Source organism: Loxodonta africana, chromosome 18 (genome assembly GCF_030014295.1).
Source record: "Loxodonta africana isolate mLoxAfr1 chromosome 18, mLoxAfr1.hap2, whole genome shotgun sequence".
Taxonomy (NCBI): domain Eukaryota; kingdom Metazoa; phylum Chordata; class Mammalia; order Proboscidea; family Elephantidae; genus Loxodonta; species Loxodonta africana.
In genome coordinates this window covers 49254275-49271577 of record NC_087359.1, presented here as the reverse complement: position 1 = coordinate 49271577, position 17303 = coordinate 49254275, and the positions used below count along the sequence as shown (strand labels likewise).

The 17303-nt window shown below is 36.8% G+C and overlaps 1 protein-coding gene across 3 annotated transcripts in view; it reads right to left on the bottom strand.

Moving 5' to 3' along the window:
* Positions 1 to 17303, bottom strand: part of MED13 (mediator complex subunit 13) — a 95248-nt gene that overhangs the window by 14585 nt on the left and 63360 nt on the right. For 2 of the 3 annotated variants that reach the window (XM_064271314.1, XM_064271316.1), the window contains 5 exons: positions 8495 to 8662; positions 5493 to 5716; positions 3446 to 3635; positions 1804 to 2257; positions 349 to 568 (listed from right to left, as the gene is read on the bottom strand). In XM_064271314.1, the coding sequence (XP_064127384.1) occupies positions 349 to 568; positions 1804 to 2257; positions 3446 to 3635; positions 5493 to 5716; positions 8495 to 8662 (1256 nt within the window). The remainder of the gene's footprint in view (positions 1 to 348; positions 569 to 1803; positions 2258 to 3445; positions 3636 to 5492; positions 5717 to 8494; positions 8663 to 17303) is intronic. The other variant, XM_064271315.1, reaches the window with a different exon arrangement.

The window sequence follows — 17303 nt, the reverse complement described above, 5'->3', positions numbered from 1 at the left end:
GTCTTATAGTCTATAAAATAATCTAAAATCTCTGTAAAGAACCTAATATGGTTAATTTCTTTTTACTTTTGCTTGCAACCTGTTTTACTTAGAACTCTAGCTCATATATAGATCCATGCTATAGTTTTTTACTCCCTGTAATTACTGCTGTATGACTGCGAAGTTTATCTTTTCTAAACTCTTTAAGGTTTCTCGCATATATCTAAAATATCACTTAAAGTAAAATCAATACAATAGAAGTTGGTTTTTAGAGAATTAATTTGAATACAGAAAAGTAATACCTTTGAAATTTCTGTCAACATCAAACTATTTTACATACATTTAGCTCGCACTGTTTATCATTCTTACCTGTACAGAAACAGTACTCTTGATATGAGGAGGAAGAGTCTGGACCATTTCCAGAAAGCATCGAAGCAGCCCCAAAGTCCATACATTAGAAGAGTTAGTGCTCTCATCTTTATTTTCATATGTAAAAGGATCAATGATATAAACAACAATTGCAGGTGGATAGGTGATTGCATGTGAATCACCATCTGTGGGGATTCCAACTTTATCCCGATCCATTGTGCTAATTTTGAGGTAGAAATAAGACAGAAGAGGAAAAAAATTATACTGTATTTGCCTGGGGTAGCATCAATGCAGGTTCCTATCGCCCCCTCTACTTTTTTTTGGTGGCAGATGTCAGACAGCCTCTCTGAAAATCAGTGACAGTTCTTTTTCTCAAAACAGAATCATAAACATACAATTTCAGGGTATACAAAGACCTTAGGTTATGGTTAAGACCTGCTGCATTAAAAAAAAAAAAGGACAAAAGAAAATAAAAACAATTCTTAAAGCCAAAGAATATAAGAAAACGCAGAAGAGTTTAGCATTAAGACATAAAACTGAGACAAAGATAAGTTAAATGAGCTGCCCAAGGTCACAAAGCTGGTTAGAAGTAGAGTGAGATCAGAAAGAAATGAGATTTCCAGACTTAGTCAATATTTTCCTACATTTTTGGACTATATACATTCATTGACTTCATTAGTGATTAAGCTTTTCTTTGATGTGTGATTTGATCTTAAAACTTCAAAATTTACTTAGATGTTCAAGAAGGGTAGATCAATTTGGATATTGTTTTTAGCCACATGTAAAAAAAAAATTTTTTTTTTTTTTTAGGAGCGCTGACTTTGGATAAAAGTGTTCTGGTAGCTGAAAGATACAATCAAGCTCAGGATAACAACGTATAAATCAAAAGGGAAGCTCTCTCAATACTTTCATTATAAAAAGAATAATGAAAGAGGTGTTATCATCAATAACTTAGAAGCACTGTATAGTACATGTGTATCACGTCATATTGCCTCTGTTTTACAGATAAGGAAACATGCCCAGAAAGATTAAATAACTTTCCAAAAGTCACATAACTAGTAAAAGCAAGAGGTGAGATTCAAACCCTGGTATGACTCTCGAGTCTCTGACCAGGCCTGTGTAATAGTGACTTCTCAACCACTAAGATGATGTATGTGCACAGGCGATGCTACTTGACAGCTACAATGTAGGACAGATTTAAACATCATATGGTTAGTTAGACTAAACATTTTAGAGGCCTTAATTCCCACCCTAAGATCCCAGGATTCTATGATAAAGACTTTATGAAGACTTCTCATTGTAATTTCATATTTAAATAGTCAATAACATTATAAAAACTAAAATTTCAAGAATAAGAGAGAAAGTTCTTTATATTCATTCAAAACACTGTCTTATTTAGGAAAAAACCCATCATAGTGTTTATATTTCTGCAAACATCAGTATTTTTAAAGGTACCTTTCAGACACATCAGGATGGGGCTGAGTGGAAAGCAAAGATGACTCTCCAGAAATCCCAGGTGTCTGCAGAGCTGATGACTGTTGCCCTCCTAGCTGGCCATTCTGAACTGTAGCTGTTTGTGTAGACATGGATCCTGCAGCACTACTGTTCATACTGCCAAAGGGTGGAAATGAAGGTAGTTTATTTGATGATACTCCACTATTCAAGTTGGAGGATGATGATGAACTTGTGGCCAACGTTGAGTTAGCTGTGGCGACTGAAGAAGACATGGCACCACCTGAAGTCAACGTCATAGTGTTGCTTGCTGCAGATGCTAGGGTGGTGGATGGAGTGTTAGCATTTCCAGTATTTGTCATCTGAGGTGGAGTAATCAAAGACTGACTTGTAGGGACAACTAAATTTGGCTGGGAAAGTAGAGAGCTGTCCAATGGCTGGGAAGCAAGATAAGGACCTAAAGATAATAAAAATTACATTCAGGATATTTTAGTTATTTACTCCACTGATTGGTTCTTTTTTTTTTTTTTTTTCTTTTTTATCATACTACATGAAAAAAACAATAATCTAGTTGATGCATTCTCGGTAATTCCTCTCCCTAATTTACTTGTCAATACTGCAGCAGACACTAGCTTTCTATCTTCCCCTAGAAACTGAAGAAAGACATTTATTTAAAAGTAAGCCAGCATTTTCACACAGATTAAAGAAATAGTTGTTATGAAGGTGAAATAAAATCCTATTTCCTAGGCATTATTAATTAAATAACATTTTCTAGCAAATTCTCATCAAACCATTCAAATAGTTTCTAAATTGTAAGTTCAATAAATACTGACTATGCTGTTGTTGTTAAGTGCCATCGAGTCAATTCCAACTCACAGCCACCCTATTAAGACAGAGTAGAACTGCCCCAGGCTGTAATCTTTACGGGAGTAGATCGCCAGGTCTTTTCTCCCAAGGAACAGCAGTAGTTTCGAACCACCAACCTTTAGGTTAGCAGTCCAAATGCTTTAACCTTTGCACCACCAGGGCTCCCTAAATATTGACTATACTGGGAGCAAATTAAAATATAAAATGGTATACTGTTATCATAGGGTTCAAATTACACGAATGTCTACTAAGATTCAATATTGTGGCTCTATGTTCTTTAGGGTTAAGTCTAAAGTAAATCTATTGATATTCAACTCAAGTGTTAAAATGAAGTTTTAAATGGCTACCATTATCTTAGCTCCAACAAGGAACTAATTCTTGATACTGAGGTAACGACAAATTATTTTACCTCTAAAGCCTTATATAAACCACGACTCTTAATGTTACTAAATTTAATAAAAACAAATTCATCCAGACCCAACAGAAACAAAAATGAACTGTTTCTAACCCTCAATTTCTTCCTCCCTGATGCGATCCATATACCAAGGACCAGCAAACTTTTTCTATAAAAAGTCAGATAATAAATATTTTAGTCTTTGTGGGACACATTGTCTCTGTCACAACTATTCAGCTCTGATACTATAGCACAAAAGCAGGCATAGACAATATATAAACAAATGAGGGTGGCTATGTTCCAATAAAATTTTATTTACAGAAACAGTGAACTAAGCCATACTTTATTAACACTGTCATTATACAGTAAATACAAATTTAATACCTAGGTCATATCTGCAGACTTGTGCATAAAGCTTGAGTTTAGAAAATGCTTCATTGTTACCCTCAGTTGCCTGAGAAAACCATTCTGCTACCAAATTTTCTGATAATTTCTTTGATGCAGTAGATCCAACTCTCATGATCCCATCCGTCAACAGTCGCGAAATAGGTCTATGCTGACCCAATCGACAGGACTACAAATATACATATAGAAAGTAGAGGTGGTGAATTTATTATAGTATTTGGGTACATATCATTAAATAAACTTTTAATATCTAAGTTATTTTTTAAAAGCTTAATTATAAGGTAACATTTGGGATAAAAATATCAAGGGTAAAATGGTATCATATATCTTTTTCCTTTTTGCATTAAAAATTCATTAATTTTCTTTCAAAATTAAAATAATACCTCTAATGAAAATAAAACATTCAGATAATAACTATGGCACTAGAATCATTTGGTTTTAATAACATACACTTGTGGAATACAGAAATAAGTGAACATAAAAAGGCAGTCATTTTAAATTGTACATCTACCCCAATTCTTTTTCCTAAATTTTATTTTGTTGTTGTTGAGAACATACAGAGCAAAACATACCAATTCAACAGTTTCTGTAGGTACAATTCAACGACATTGATTACATTCTTCAAGTTGTACAACCATTCTCACCCTCCTTTTCTGAGTAGTTCCTCTCGCATTAACATAAACTCACATCATTCAGTTCTTCGGGTCTCACAGCAAAGGAGACAGTTGTTCATGTAGCCAATTAGTCGCACATTCCATATCCTCCCTCATATTCCTGCCCAATTCATATATATATATATGGAAATCCTGGTGGTGTAGCATTTAAGTGTTATGGTTGCTAACCAAAAGGTCTGCAGTTCGAATCCATCAGGCACTTCTTGGAAACTCTATGGGGCAGTTCTACTCTGTCCTATAGGGTTGCCATGAGTCAGAATGGACTTGACTGCAACGGGTTTGGTTTTATATATACATACATATGTTCATTCTATAACTGATATATATATGTATGTGTATATATATATTTATATGTATCAGCAAGTCAAAGCAAACTAAAAACTGGTATGTAAATACAGTTAAAGATGGTCCTAAACATTTGCCAGCTTTCCCGAAAATGTTCTTTGAGCCACTGATATTTGTTACAAGAAGCCCAATGTCAAAAAAGTTTGCAACACTGGATTAAGCAAATTTAGACAGAAGGTTTCTATACTGCAACACTTTTCATAACCTAATATGAATTGTGAATCTCTAGAAGAAGAATATAATACAAAATGTTTCTCCGAACTTATTTAACTACGGAACTCTTTTTCTGGAAGAACTTTGCAGGACTAGTATTCCATGTAACAGCCTTTGGGAAATATTTATACAAAACATACCACGTATACCTTGTAATTAAGTGGAAAACTATTAAGGAACTAACCAGCACAGGATAACAATGGAGATTTAAAAAAAAAATTTTAATTTTAAAGACTGGATCCCCAACCATTCATAGGAAAAGACAGATATGATGAACTAATGTTTTATATCCCATAACACTTATAATTTAAAATTATTGGGCTCAATAATGGATACAACATACGGATTACAATTTAAAGGATCAGTCAAGAATTTCAGAACTGAAATGTATTTTTGAAAGATCTTGCAGGGCTTTATATATGAGGAAACTGAGGCTGAGCGTCACAGAGAATCAGGATTAAATTTTTATAAATGTGATTTTTTTTTTCCTGGCTATGTAACAATTCTACCCTTTGTTTCAGAAAAGGAGCTGACCTTAAATAGGTTATATGCCCTCAGGGTTTTTTCCCCAATATGGTGATTCTAACTGTGACTCATGGCACACACATCTATCAGAGGGTCCCAGTAAAACCCTGGAAAGAATATAACTGGTTAGTATGAGAACTAAACTTCCAGTCTGCAATCATGATAACTCTGATCCAACCAACCGATCTAATCTGCTTGGTATAGTTTATATACAAAAATACAAACCAAAAGGTGTTGTTAAAATGCCACTTCTTGTGAAGAAAACCTACCTCATATATTGCAGTAAGATCTCTAAAAAAGCTTTTGGCTCCATTTAACAAAGCTTCATTCTCTGGACATAGTACAACATAGGCTATATCTCTTTGAGATCCATAGGGTTCCAGCATAAGTCTCTCCCAATAAGGGAGAGCAAATGGAGAAAGCACCAGAAAATCATAATCATAACCCAACAAAAACGTGGGAATTGGCAGTGGTTCCGGGGATTCATCAGTTCCTAAATAAAACAGACATATTTTAAGAAAACACTTAAAAGCAGTTTTCAAAAAAAGCAATTTCAAAAGTCAAAAGTTACTGAAGCCATTATCAGTAAAAATATTTGAATAAAGGTAAAAACACCTAAAGTCAGCGACTGAGACTTTTCCAGTTAAGAATTTTCTAAATGGCCTTTATAAAACATACTTGCTTTTACTTTAATTTAAATATTAAAAAAGTTAAAGAAAAAAAACAAAACACAAGTACAATAAGTAAACATGGGAAGGAGCTATGCCTTATTTTTCATAAATTTGGACTGGGAAAAGCCTTCCTAGTCATAACCTAAAAACTAACCGTTAAAAAAAATTATTAATCTGACTATACAAAATTAAAATACAAATAAAAAAACACACCATAAATCAAAAGATTAACAAATTAGAAAAAATATTTGCAATGCATATAACAAAAGGTTAATTTCTTAAACATACAAAGAAGACCTATAAATCCGTAAGAAAATGACCAACATCCTAATTATAAAAATGGGAAAAGGATATATATACAAAGTTCACAGAAACAGAAATATCTTTTACACATAAAAAGATGCTCAATCTCATAAGCAATTTTAAACTAATAGAATTCTAACGCTTACTATGTCCTATGTACTACTTACTCCAAGTTCTTTGCATATATTAATGCATTTAATCCCCAGAAAAACCATATAAGGCAGATATAATTATTAACCTCATTTTAGAAATGAGAAAATAGGAACAGATAATACGTCAGGCAACTTGTCCAGTATTAAACTAGAAGTGGCAGAACTAGGCTTTGAACCCAGGAAGTCCATCATCGCAGTCTGTGCTATTCTACCTTTCAAACTATAATGAAATACCATTTTTCATCCATCTACTCAGCACCCCACTGGCAAGGGCTTGGGAAACTATATTGGTAGAAGTTTAATCTGATGTTGTAGAGAATAATTTGGCAACATTAAAAAAACATATACACACTTATGCTTTAACCTAGGAATGTTTACATTATTGAAAAATGGTTATAATAATAATGATGTAAACAACCTATATATCCATGAACAGGGGACTGGTGAAATTATCATATGTAAAAAATAATGGAATGTATCAGCCATTAAAAAAAAAAGATAGCTATGTACTGATCTAAATGATCTCCAAACTCAGTAAAGTACAGAAGAGTTCAGCATAATCAACAAGTTCAAACTGAAGAAATGGAAAATCGGCTCTCATGACCAAGTTCATTTAGCATAAAACTATAATTGATAGTGACAGTATAAAATGTATAAGCACCAGTTAAACCTCTCCTCCATCATTAATAGCTTCCTTGCTTCAGAATCACCATTGAAGAGGGTATTCTTATTGTACTGAGAAGATGTCAAGTTTGGGGCTGAGCAAAAGTTTGTGTGGCCTTCTTAAACTAGTTGTTGTGATGTTATTGTTTATGAATTAATTAGATTTTCTTGGATAAATAAATAAATAAAAACCAAAATAGAAGTATATATAGTATGCTACTATTTTGGTTTTAAAAAGAATATAAACATTTAAATTAAGAAAACATTATCATAATGTGCATTTTCTACCAAGTCAGAGTTGTGTGTGTGTGTGAGAGAAAGAAATTTAAATTATTTAGCCATAAATTAAGGGAGAAAAAAAGAAAACATATTTAAGTCTACTACTTCTGTACATAATGCATTCTGAACTTATGCACAGAAGTCACATTTCAATGTTAAGAACTCTTTCAAATATATTTTAAAAGATTCATTAAACGCCACCTCTCGGAGATAATCTTCAACAAGTATTAAGCACTCTGAATACTCTTTTCCATCACCACCAACACCAGTTGTCGCTGAGTCAGTTCCAACTCATGGTGACCCCATGTATGTCAGAGCAGAACTGTGCTCCATAAGGTTTTCAATGGCTGATTTTTCAGAAGTAGTCCACCAGGCCTTTCTTCCAAGGTGCCTCTGGGTGGACTTGAACCTCCAACCTTCCAGATAGTGCCTGAGCGTATTAATCGGTTGCACCAACCAGGGACTCTATCACAGTTGACCATAAATCCACTGTGTACCATACAGACACTATTCATTTGCTAAGTCTGTCACAAAGAGCACATTTTTGTCTTTGTCTAAATTGCTTTTTTAATGGAGACCCTGGGGCCTTTTATCACTAGTATTACCCTCTCTTATTCCCCCATTTTCCATCCAATTTTGTAAGATAATCATTTACAACTAAAGTGGTTTTCAGCCTTTTAGAAATATAGGCAGCAGAACCCTTTCTTCATATAAAATCTTACGTGAGAGACCAATATGTAAAAACAAATCTAAGTGAAGCGGCTCTTTTCGAAGTAGGGTTGACGATACTGGCTTTAAGTCAAGAATAAGCCACAAAAATATTTAAGGAAGCCCAACCTGGATATTTTGAAGATTTGTTGATGCAGTGGTTACCAGTTACAGTTGCTAACCAAAAGATCTGCAGTTCAACTTCACCAGCCACTCCTTGGAAACCCTATGGGGCAGTTTTACTCTGGCCTATAGGGTCCCTCGTGGCGTAGTGGTTAAGTGCTACAGTTGCTAACCAAGAGATCAGCAGTTTGAATCCACCAGGCGCTCCTTGGAAACTCTATGGGGCAGTTCTACTCGGTCCCATAGGGTCGCTATGAGTCAGAATCCACTTGACGGCAATGGTTTTTTTTTTCATGTGGATATTTGGCTAGGCACAGAAATATGAGAACTAATAAAAAATGAGACATATCACACTATTATTAATTTACTTACCATAAGAGCCTCGGCCAGCAATTTTGTGAAATTGTTGCCAAGTGAGAGGACCCTGAACCCCCCAAGGCCTTACTGTTCTTTTTTTCTGAATAGCATCCTGAAGAACTGGCTGAAGAGATAGGAGCATTCGAAGTATATCCTGTGAGCATTGCATACTCACATCTACAACTATTAAAATAAAAAAAGTGAGTAAGAATTGCTATTGCCAAGAAAAAGAAACAAAATTTTAAGAGAGCTACGAAATACACCTAGGGAACTTCAGCTCTTCATCATCAAGAAGATTAAGCATCTGCTTGTGCAGAGAACTGTATATAGTTCTATATAAAATGATCTGTAGAAGTGGTTTTTTCTAGACACTTACAAGCAAAAAGACACATAATAAAAAAGTCATTCCAACTCGACTTCACAAAAATATTCATTATTAGCTGATTACCCCAATTATAAATTAATCAAATAAATTTCTCTCTTGTTGCATTTGCTTTTGTTTTTTTTTTTTTTTAGTGCTTATAGGTATTTTACCAGAAAGAACTCTGCTTGCATTGAAATCAGGTATAAATTATGTTCCTTAATCACCGCCGCTACGGTAAAACTGTCAGATAAGCCTGGTCATAATGATTAAAGTTTAATTTTATGAAATATAGAATCTGCACATTAAACACATAAACTTGTTCAAACTTGAAAAATATTATGTTATCCATATTTTATAAACCTAATTTATAGATTATCAAATTATCATGACCTGCATGTCTGACCAACTACCCAAATGAGTGTGAAAGATACTGCTCTTAAATATCAAATGGCTAAAGAAACCACTAAATGATAACTAATCTGTTCCCTAATATGGTTCAGTTGTACCGTTAAACCTGTTTGAGTATACTGTTGTATCATTCAATCTTAATTCATTATTACCTTTGCTAATAATTTCTGGCTTTAAATTACTTCTAGAGAACTAGAAGTAATTTACTTTCAAATACACTGCTTAGTAACTATTATGCTTAAGTAAACTATCATGCTACAGTAATCAAGATAGCCTGTGTGGTACAGTGAATTACTTAATATGGTCCTTCGAGCCATAGTCTCTATGACTCCCACTGGGTAGGACTATGCAGATAAGGTGCTTGTGCCCCACCAATGGAATTGGACAGCACTGCTAAAAATGCAAATAAGGTGCATGAAACCCTAACAAGTGAATTGGTCAGTTTTCTCATCCTGCTAGGCTGAAAGGGAGACAATCCCAGAAGCAAAAATAGAGGGACCTTACTACCACCACCAAGAAGAAGAGCTAGGGGCAGATCATGTCCTTGGGACCTGGGATCCCTGTGCTGAGAACCTCCTAGACGCAGGAGACAGGGAAAGCTGTAACACCAGAGATGCTGAGGAGTGGCGGCAAGCATAGCAGAATACAGTGGCAGAGAAATGGCAGCGGCAGAGCCAGGAGACCAATACGAGACAGGGCAGTGGGTTTCCTGGCCCACCAAACAAGGCGGCTACAGTGGGTGTGCTGACCCACAGAGCAAGAGAGCTCAGTGACTTCAGGCAAGAGGCTTGCTGATGAAGTGGGGTACCTCTGGCCACTTACTGGCAGAGCTCAAGAGCTTTGTAACAGTTGCCTGATCAAGGAAGAGGCCAGGCCAAGGGCCAAGGAGGAGGCCTGTCCTGAGAGGAGCCTGTCTTGAACGGACTGAGAGGAGTCTGTCCCTAGGAAGCAAAGAGGAACCCTGCATGGCTGAGAGGAGCTGAGATAGCTGTCCTGCTCTGAAGAAGGGAGACTTTGCCTACATGCTTCCTCATCCTGATCCCAAGTTTGCAGCCTATTAATCCTGACCCCGAGCTATACCCTGTTACTTCCCTAATAAACCTTATAACTGTGTGTATAGTCTGTGAGTTCTGTGTGGTCACTGCAACAAATTACAAAACCTAACAGTGAAGGAGAGAGTGCCATGGGCTGGACAGCTGGTGCCAGAACTGATAAAAAGGTTGGAGACAGGAGGTAAGCCTGACCTCTACCTCATAGGAATCATCAGTCTTGGGCTTATGCTGATGATCTTGATTCTCTCTTCACCTTGTAAAGTTAGGCAAGGAGGTCTGACGCTTGGCCACAATTTTTACAGCCTGATACTGGTATAATAATAGACATTGAGAACAATGGAACAGAAATGAAAGCCCAGAAATAATTTCGTATGTCTACAGTCAGCTGGTTTACTCTCTTTAAATAATGGTGCTGGAAAAACTGGATTTCTACATGCAGAAGAATCAATCAGGATCCAAGCCTCAAACCATACACAAAAACCATTTTCAAATGGATCAAGGACCTAAATGTGAAAACTGAAACCATAAAATTATTAGAGAAAAAGTACGGGTGAGACTGTGGGACCTGTTTAACCATAGATAACAAAAATTCCAGCAGCAAAAGACAAAATAAATGGGGCCTCATAAAAATCAAATACTTTTGTACATCAAAGGATGTATCCAAAAACTGAAAAGACAAGGTTCAGCAAATTTTCAGAAACCATCTATCAAGAGACTCATATCAAAAAATATACATAAAGTTTCTACCACTTAAAAACAAAAAGGCAAACAACCCAATCAAAAAATAGGCAACAGACTTGAAGAGATAGTTCCCCAAAGAGAATATTCAAACAGCCAACACCACATGAAACGATGCTCAACATCATTACCCATGTTGTTACTGTTAGGTGCCCATCGAGTTTGTTCTGACTCATAGGGATCCCATGTACAACAGAACAAAACACTGCACAGGCCTGGGCCATCCTCACAATCGTTGCTATGTTTGAGTCCATTGTTGCAGCCACTGCTGTCAATCCATCTCATTGAGGGTCTTTCTCTTTTCTGATGACCGTCTATTTTACCAAGAACGATGTCCTCCAAGGACTGGTCCCTCCCAATAACATGCCCAAAGTACATGAGATGAAGTCTTGCCATCCATTAGCCATTTTATTCCACTGCCGTCAAGTCGATTCTGACTCACAGTGATCCTACAGTACAGAACTGCCCCATAGGGTTTCCAAGGCCATAAGTCTTTATGGAAGCAGACTGCCACATCTTTCCCCTGTGCCATTAGTCATTGGGGAGATGCAAATCAAAGCCACAATGAAATATCACCTCACCCCCATTAGAATGGCAATGATTAAAAAAAAACAGAGAGAGATAACAACCAATGCTGACAAGGTTGTAGAGAAACTGGAACCTTCATCCACTGCTGGTGGGAATGCAAAATGGTACAGCCACTTTGGAAAGCAGTTTGGCGGTTCTTCAAAAAGTTGAATGTAGGATTATCATATGACGCAGCAATCATAATCCTAGGTATATACCCAGAAGAAGTGAAGGCAGGAATGCAAACAGAAACCTGTATACCAATGTTCATTACAGCATTTTTCACTATAGCCAAAAGGTGGAAACAATAACAATGTCCATAAACAGATGAATGGATAAACAAAACAGAGTATTACGTAGCCATAAAAAGAAACAGAGTTCTGATGCATGCCACAATATGGATGAACCTTGAAAACATTACGCTGAATGAAATAAGTCACAAAAAGACAGATATTGTATGAAATATGCGAATACTCAGAAACCAAAGATTATTAATGGTTACCGGGGATGGAAGAGAGAAGGAAAGTGCAAGTTTTTGTTTGAGTTTATGTTAATGGCGGTGGAATATTTTGGAAAAGGATAGCAATAATGGTGGCACATGTAGAATGTAATAAATATCACTGAATTGCTAATGTGGAAGCTGGGCTGGCGAATGTTTTAGTACGTGTATTTTCACTACAATAAAAAACAAACTACTGTATACATAATAGAATAGTATAGTCACTAAAAGTGACAGTACAGCTAGCTGACATGGACTAATGACTAATATACCGGTAAATGGAAAGCTGGATCTATGGAATGTACTTTAATTTACACAAATAGAACTATTTGTATTCATACATGAATATAAACATAAAACAAAGTCTAGAAAAGCAGTCACTAGCTAAGGCTGCTTATCATAATCCCACGGGGAGCTTTTTCAAAACACATGCAGAGCCCTACCCTCATAAATTCTGATCTGGGTAGGGCTCAGGAATTTATATTTTTATTTTAATCAAGAGTGATTCTTTTAGATACCTTCTTTCATTAAAACAAATTACATATGTGTGTGTATACATATATACATACTAACATATAAATATATATAAAAATAAAAAATCTACTATGAACCAGGAACTATTCTAGCTGCTGGAAATACCGAAACCAAACCCGTTACTATCAAGTTCATTTCGACTCATAGCAACCCTACATGACAGAATAGAACTGCCCCATAGGGTTTCCAAGGCTGTAATCTTTACGGAAGCAGACTGCTACATCCTTCTCCTGCATAGCAGCTGGTGGGTTTGAACCACCGACCTTTCTGTTAGCAGATGAGCACTTAACTACTGTGCCACCAGGCTCCTTGCTGGGAATATGGTGGCGAATAAATTCCTATTCACCTCTTCAGGAACCTTAAAATCTTGCAGGTGAAGACTGACATGAGGTAAAATATACGCTACGGGAGAAAAATAAAAATCTATTTAAGCTGACATCTGGTTGAAAAGCAATAGTTAAAAAGGATATAAAATAATTTTTAAGAGTGATCATGAGGGACAGACACATGGATCAACAGAGTCAAACTGAGAGTCCACAAATAAACCTTCATATTTATGCTCAATTGATTCTTGACAAAGGTACCAAGAAAATTCAATGGAGAAGAATAATCTTTTCAACAAATGATGCTAGGACAACTGATTATGCACATGCAGAAGAATGAAGTTGGGGCCCTTTCTTACATTACAGTAGCCCCTGACTCACAATATATTCGAGCTACAACAAACTGCACTTACAACCATCTTTTTTTTTTGGTACATCTTATCATTTAGTAATATGTACTATATTCAATATGTCAGCGCATAATTTGCTGATGTTATCATTCTCAGATGTTCATTCACAGATGTTCAATGTTATGATTTACTGTTCGAAACACTGCTGTATAACAGGGTCTTTAAAAAAAAAAGGTATTAGGCTTATGTCAGTACCAATTTACCATGGAGTCGTCAGAACAGAACCCCATTGTGGGACTACCTGTACACAAAAAATAACTCAGAATGGATCAAAGACCTAGATGTAAAAGCTAAAACTATAAAACTCTTAAAAGAAAACATAGGGTTTTCATTGACTGATTTTCAGAAGTAGATCACCAGACCTTTCTTTCTTCCCAGACTCTTAGTGTAGAAGCTCTGCTGAAACCTGCTCAGCGTAACAGCAACACGCAAGCTTCCACTGACAGAAAACCCTTTTATATAAGACACCAAAAACACAAGCAACAACAACAAAAAAAGCAAATAAATTGGACTTCATCAAAAGTGAAAAGGCAACCTACGGAATGAAGAAAATATCTGCAAATCATATTAGGGAATTCTATCCAAAATGTATAAAGAACTCTTACAACTCAATAGTAAAAAATTTTTTTGACATCTCCCAATTAAATATGGGCAAAGGATGTGAAAAGACATTTCTCCAAAGAAAGTAAACAAAGGAACAACACTGTTGTTGTTGTAAGTTGCCATCGAGTCAATTCCGACTCATGGTGACCCCATGTGTGTCAGAGTAGAACTGTGCTCCATAGGGTTTTCAAGGCTGTGATCTCTCAGAAGCAGATCTCCAAGCCTGTCTTCCAAGGAATCCCTTTCAGCTAGTAGTCAAGCACTTAACCATATGCACTACCCAGAGATTCCTAAAGCGATAATAAGCACACAAAATGCAGCTCAACATCATGAGACATCAGGAAAATGCGAATCTAAACTACAGTGAGGTAACACTTCACACCCACTAGGATGGCAATAATCAAAAAGACATGTAAGGACAAGTGTTGGGGAGGATGTAGAGAAAATGGAATGGTTCACACTGCTGATGGGAATATAAAAGGGTAGAGCTGCTGAATATAGCCTGGCAGTTTCTCAAAAGGTTAAAAGAGAAGTTACCACATGACCCAGCAAGTCTACCCCCCCAAAACGAAAACATATGTCTCTATAAAAACTTCTACAAAAATATTCATAGCAGCATTATTTGTAATAGCCAAAAAGTGGAAACAACCCAAATGTTCATCGGCTGATGAATGGATGAACAAAATGTGGTACATCCATACAATGGAATATTATTCAGCAATAAAAAAGGAATGAAATGCTAATATATGCTACAACCTGGTTATGACCCCTGAAAACATTATGCTAAGTGAAAGAAGGCAGTCATAAAAGTTCACATTTCTATGATTCAGTTTATATGAAATACCCCAAATAGGCAAATCTATAAAAAAACAACCCTGTTGCCGCCAAGTTAATTCTGACTCATAGTGACCCAACAGGACAGAACAGAACTGTGAGCGGCTGGTGGATTCGAACTGCCAGCCTTTTGGTTAGCAGCTGAGCTCTTAACTACTGTGCCACCAGGGCTCCAGGCGATCTATAGAAAACATAGACTAGCAGCCACCCAGAGCTGGGAGAGTTGGAGGAAAATGGAGAGTAAAAGCAGATGGGTATGGGAGTTTCTTTTCTGGGTTGATGAAAATGTTCTAAATTTCATTATTGTAATGATTGCACAACTCTGAATATACCGAAAACTATTCAATTATACACTTTAAATGAGTGAATTATATATCTCAAAAACGCTATTAAAAAAAGGGTGATCATGGGTTTGTATGATGATGGGAATGGGCAGAAATATGGTTAATTTTTACTTCTACTTTTCGTGTACTGTCTAGATTCTTACTTTTCTTATCAGCAAGTATATATTATTTACTGATCAGAACAAAGCATTTTCTATTTTGAATAAACACTGTTATTTAAATATACAAATTATACAGGTGTTCAAATTCTTTCAAACAAACATTTCAACATCTTGAACACCTGCTATACATGAGGCACTGTTCTATGTGCTTGGAACATGTCACCAAACAAACTGGACAAAAACCCTTGTCCTAATATAGAACTTACATTTTAATGGGGAGAGAGACAATAATTAATCAGTAAATTATATAGTATATTATAAGGTAATAAACAAACACTATGAAAAAAATAAAAAAGCAGGATGGAGAATGTACAGAGGTTTGCAATTTTGTATAGGGTGGTCAATTAGTCATCACTGACAAGATGACATCTGACAAAGATTTAAAGGAAACAACAGAGCTACGCATGCAAATATCTCTGGGAGGGGTGCCCAGGAAAATGAAACTATCAGGGCAAAAGCCTAATGTCAGAGCTTGGTGCAAGATGTAGCTATAATGAAAGCACCGAATTTTTCTTCAAATAACACCCATGTTATACTTTTTTTGCCAACCATGACCCCCACCAAGTATATTTGTAAGTGTGCTAATTTGTTTACAGCAACATGCCAAAAAATTAGCATAGTGTGATTATGAAAACATCTGGGGGAGGAGGGTGCGATAAAAAAAATATAACAAGTGTGTTATTTGCGTAAAAATGCAGTATCCTAATAGTGCACATTTAGGTTTTATACCATTATTTACTTTTATAATCAATACGGCAATTAAAATTTTTTATTAGAACCATTTCTTAGAATTAAATCCCTAAGTCATCTTTATGGCTGCAGAGCTTTCTTTTTACATCAATGTTTACTTTTACAAAAAAAATGTGCACCCAGTAAGGCCCAATATTTTCTATTACCTGGCACATAATTTGGTTCTTAAAAGCAAGAAGGAGGCGGGGCCAAGATGGCAGAGTAGTCAGAGGCTTCCTGTGGTCCCTCTTACAGCAAAGACTCCCCAAAAAAGTGAATTCATTATATATGACAATTTAGGAGCCCTGAACATCAAAGACAAAGTTGAGGAGTTGGACTGAACAGCAGGGGGAGGGAGAAAGAGTTCAGAAGCAGCAAGAATCTGCAAGACCTGACCTGGCCAGTACCCAGCAGGCTGCATTGGGCGGCACAGACTAACTGAGGCAAGCAGTAAAGCTTGGGATGCATTTTCTACTTCGGGAGAAACTGAGCAAGAGAGTCTCCTCGACCCTCCAAAACCAGGAAGCAGCAGCTCTGAATCAGCGAAAGATAAGTACCAGCATCTAACCTAATGTGTGGATCAAAAAAACCCTTCCCCTCTTTGGGAAGTACCTCTCTCCCATTTACCTGCCCCCCCTTCACTCTGCTCTGGGTACTGGTCCAGGTTCAGCAAATGCTGTGCCCCCCAGGCAGGAAGTAGGATCCATCACGCGCTCTGAGCCATTCTCCCAGCTTTGGAGAGGGAACAAATTAACAAACAAGAAAAAATAATCAGCAAGCTCCCCTAAGCTGGGATCTCAGGATAGGCACAGCCCCTTTCCTTAGGAACAGGCATAAGGGGTCCACGGACTCTGAATGCCTTTCACCCCTGCATAGCCTGTGTGAGCCCATTTCAACAGCATAGGCCCTCATTAGCACAGTACAACAAGGTATATACCTGAAGCCTATTTTCAACTGCAACAGCTATAAGGAGGAGTGGCAGACTCGTGGCATCTGACACCATCCTGCGTAGTAAGTACCTATCCACATCAGGGGCCTGAGGACTGGTGGCTCCACCCACTCCACCTAGCCACCCATGACAAAGGTCCAAGAATAAGTGGTGTCTCTCAGTCCTTACAGCAAACAGCATTGGATACCCATAGTCCAGCTGCAAAACCCACCCAGCTACGTGCTCTAGGGAACAGGGACACACCTTCTACCCCAACACTCAGGGGCAGCCGTCAGCCTCCTTCATGGTTCAGCACATGATCCCCTACTA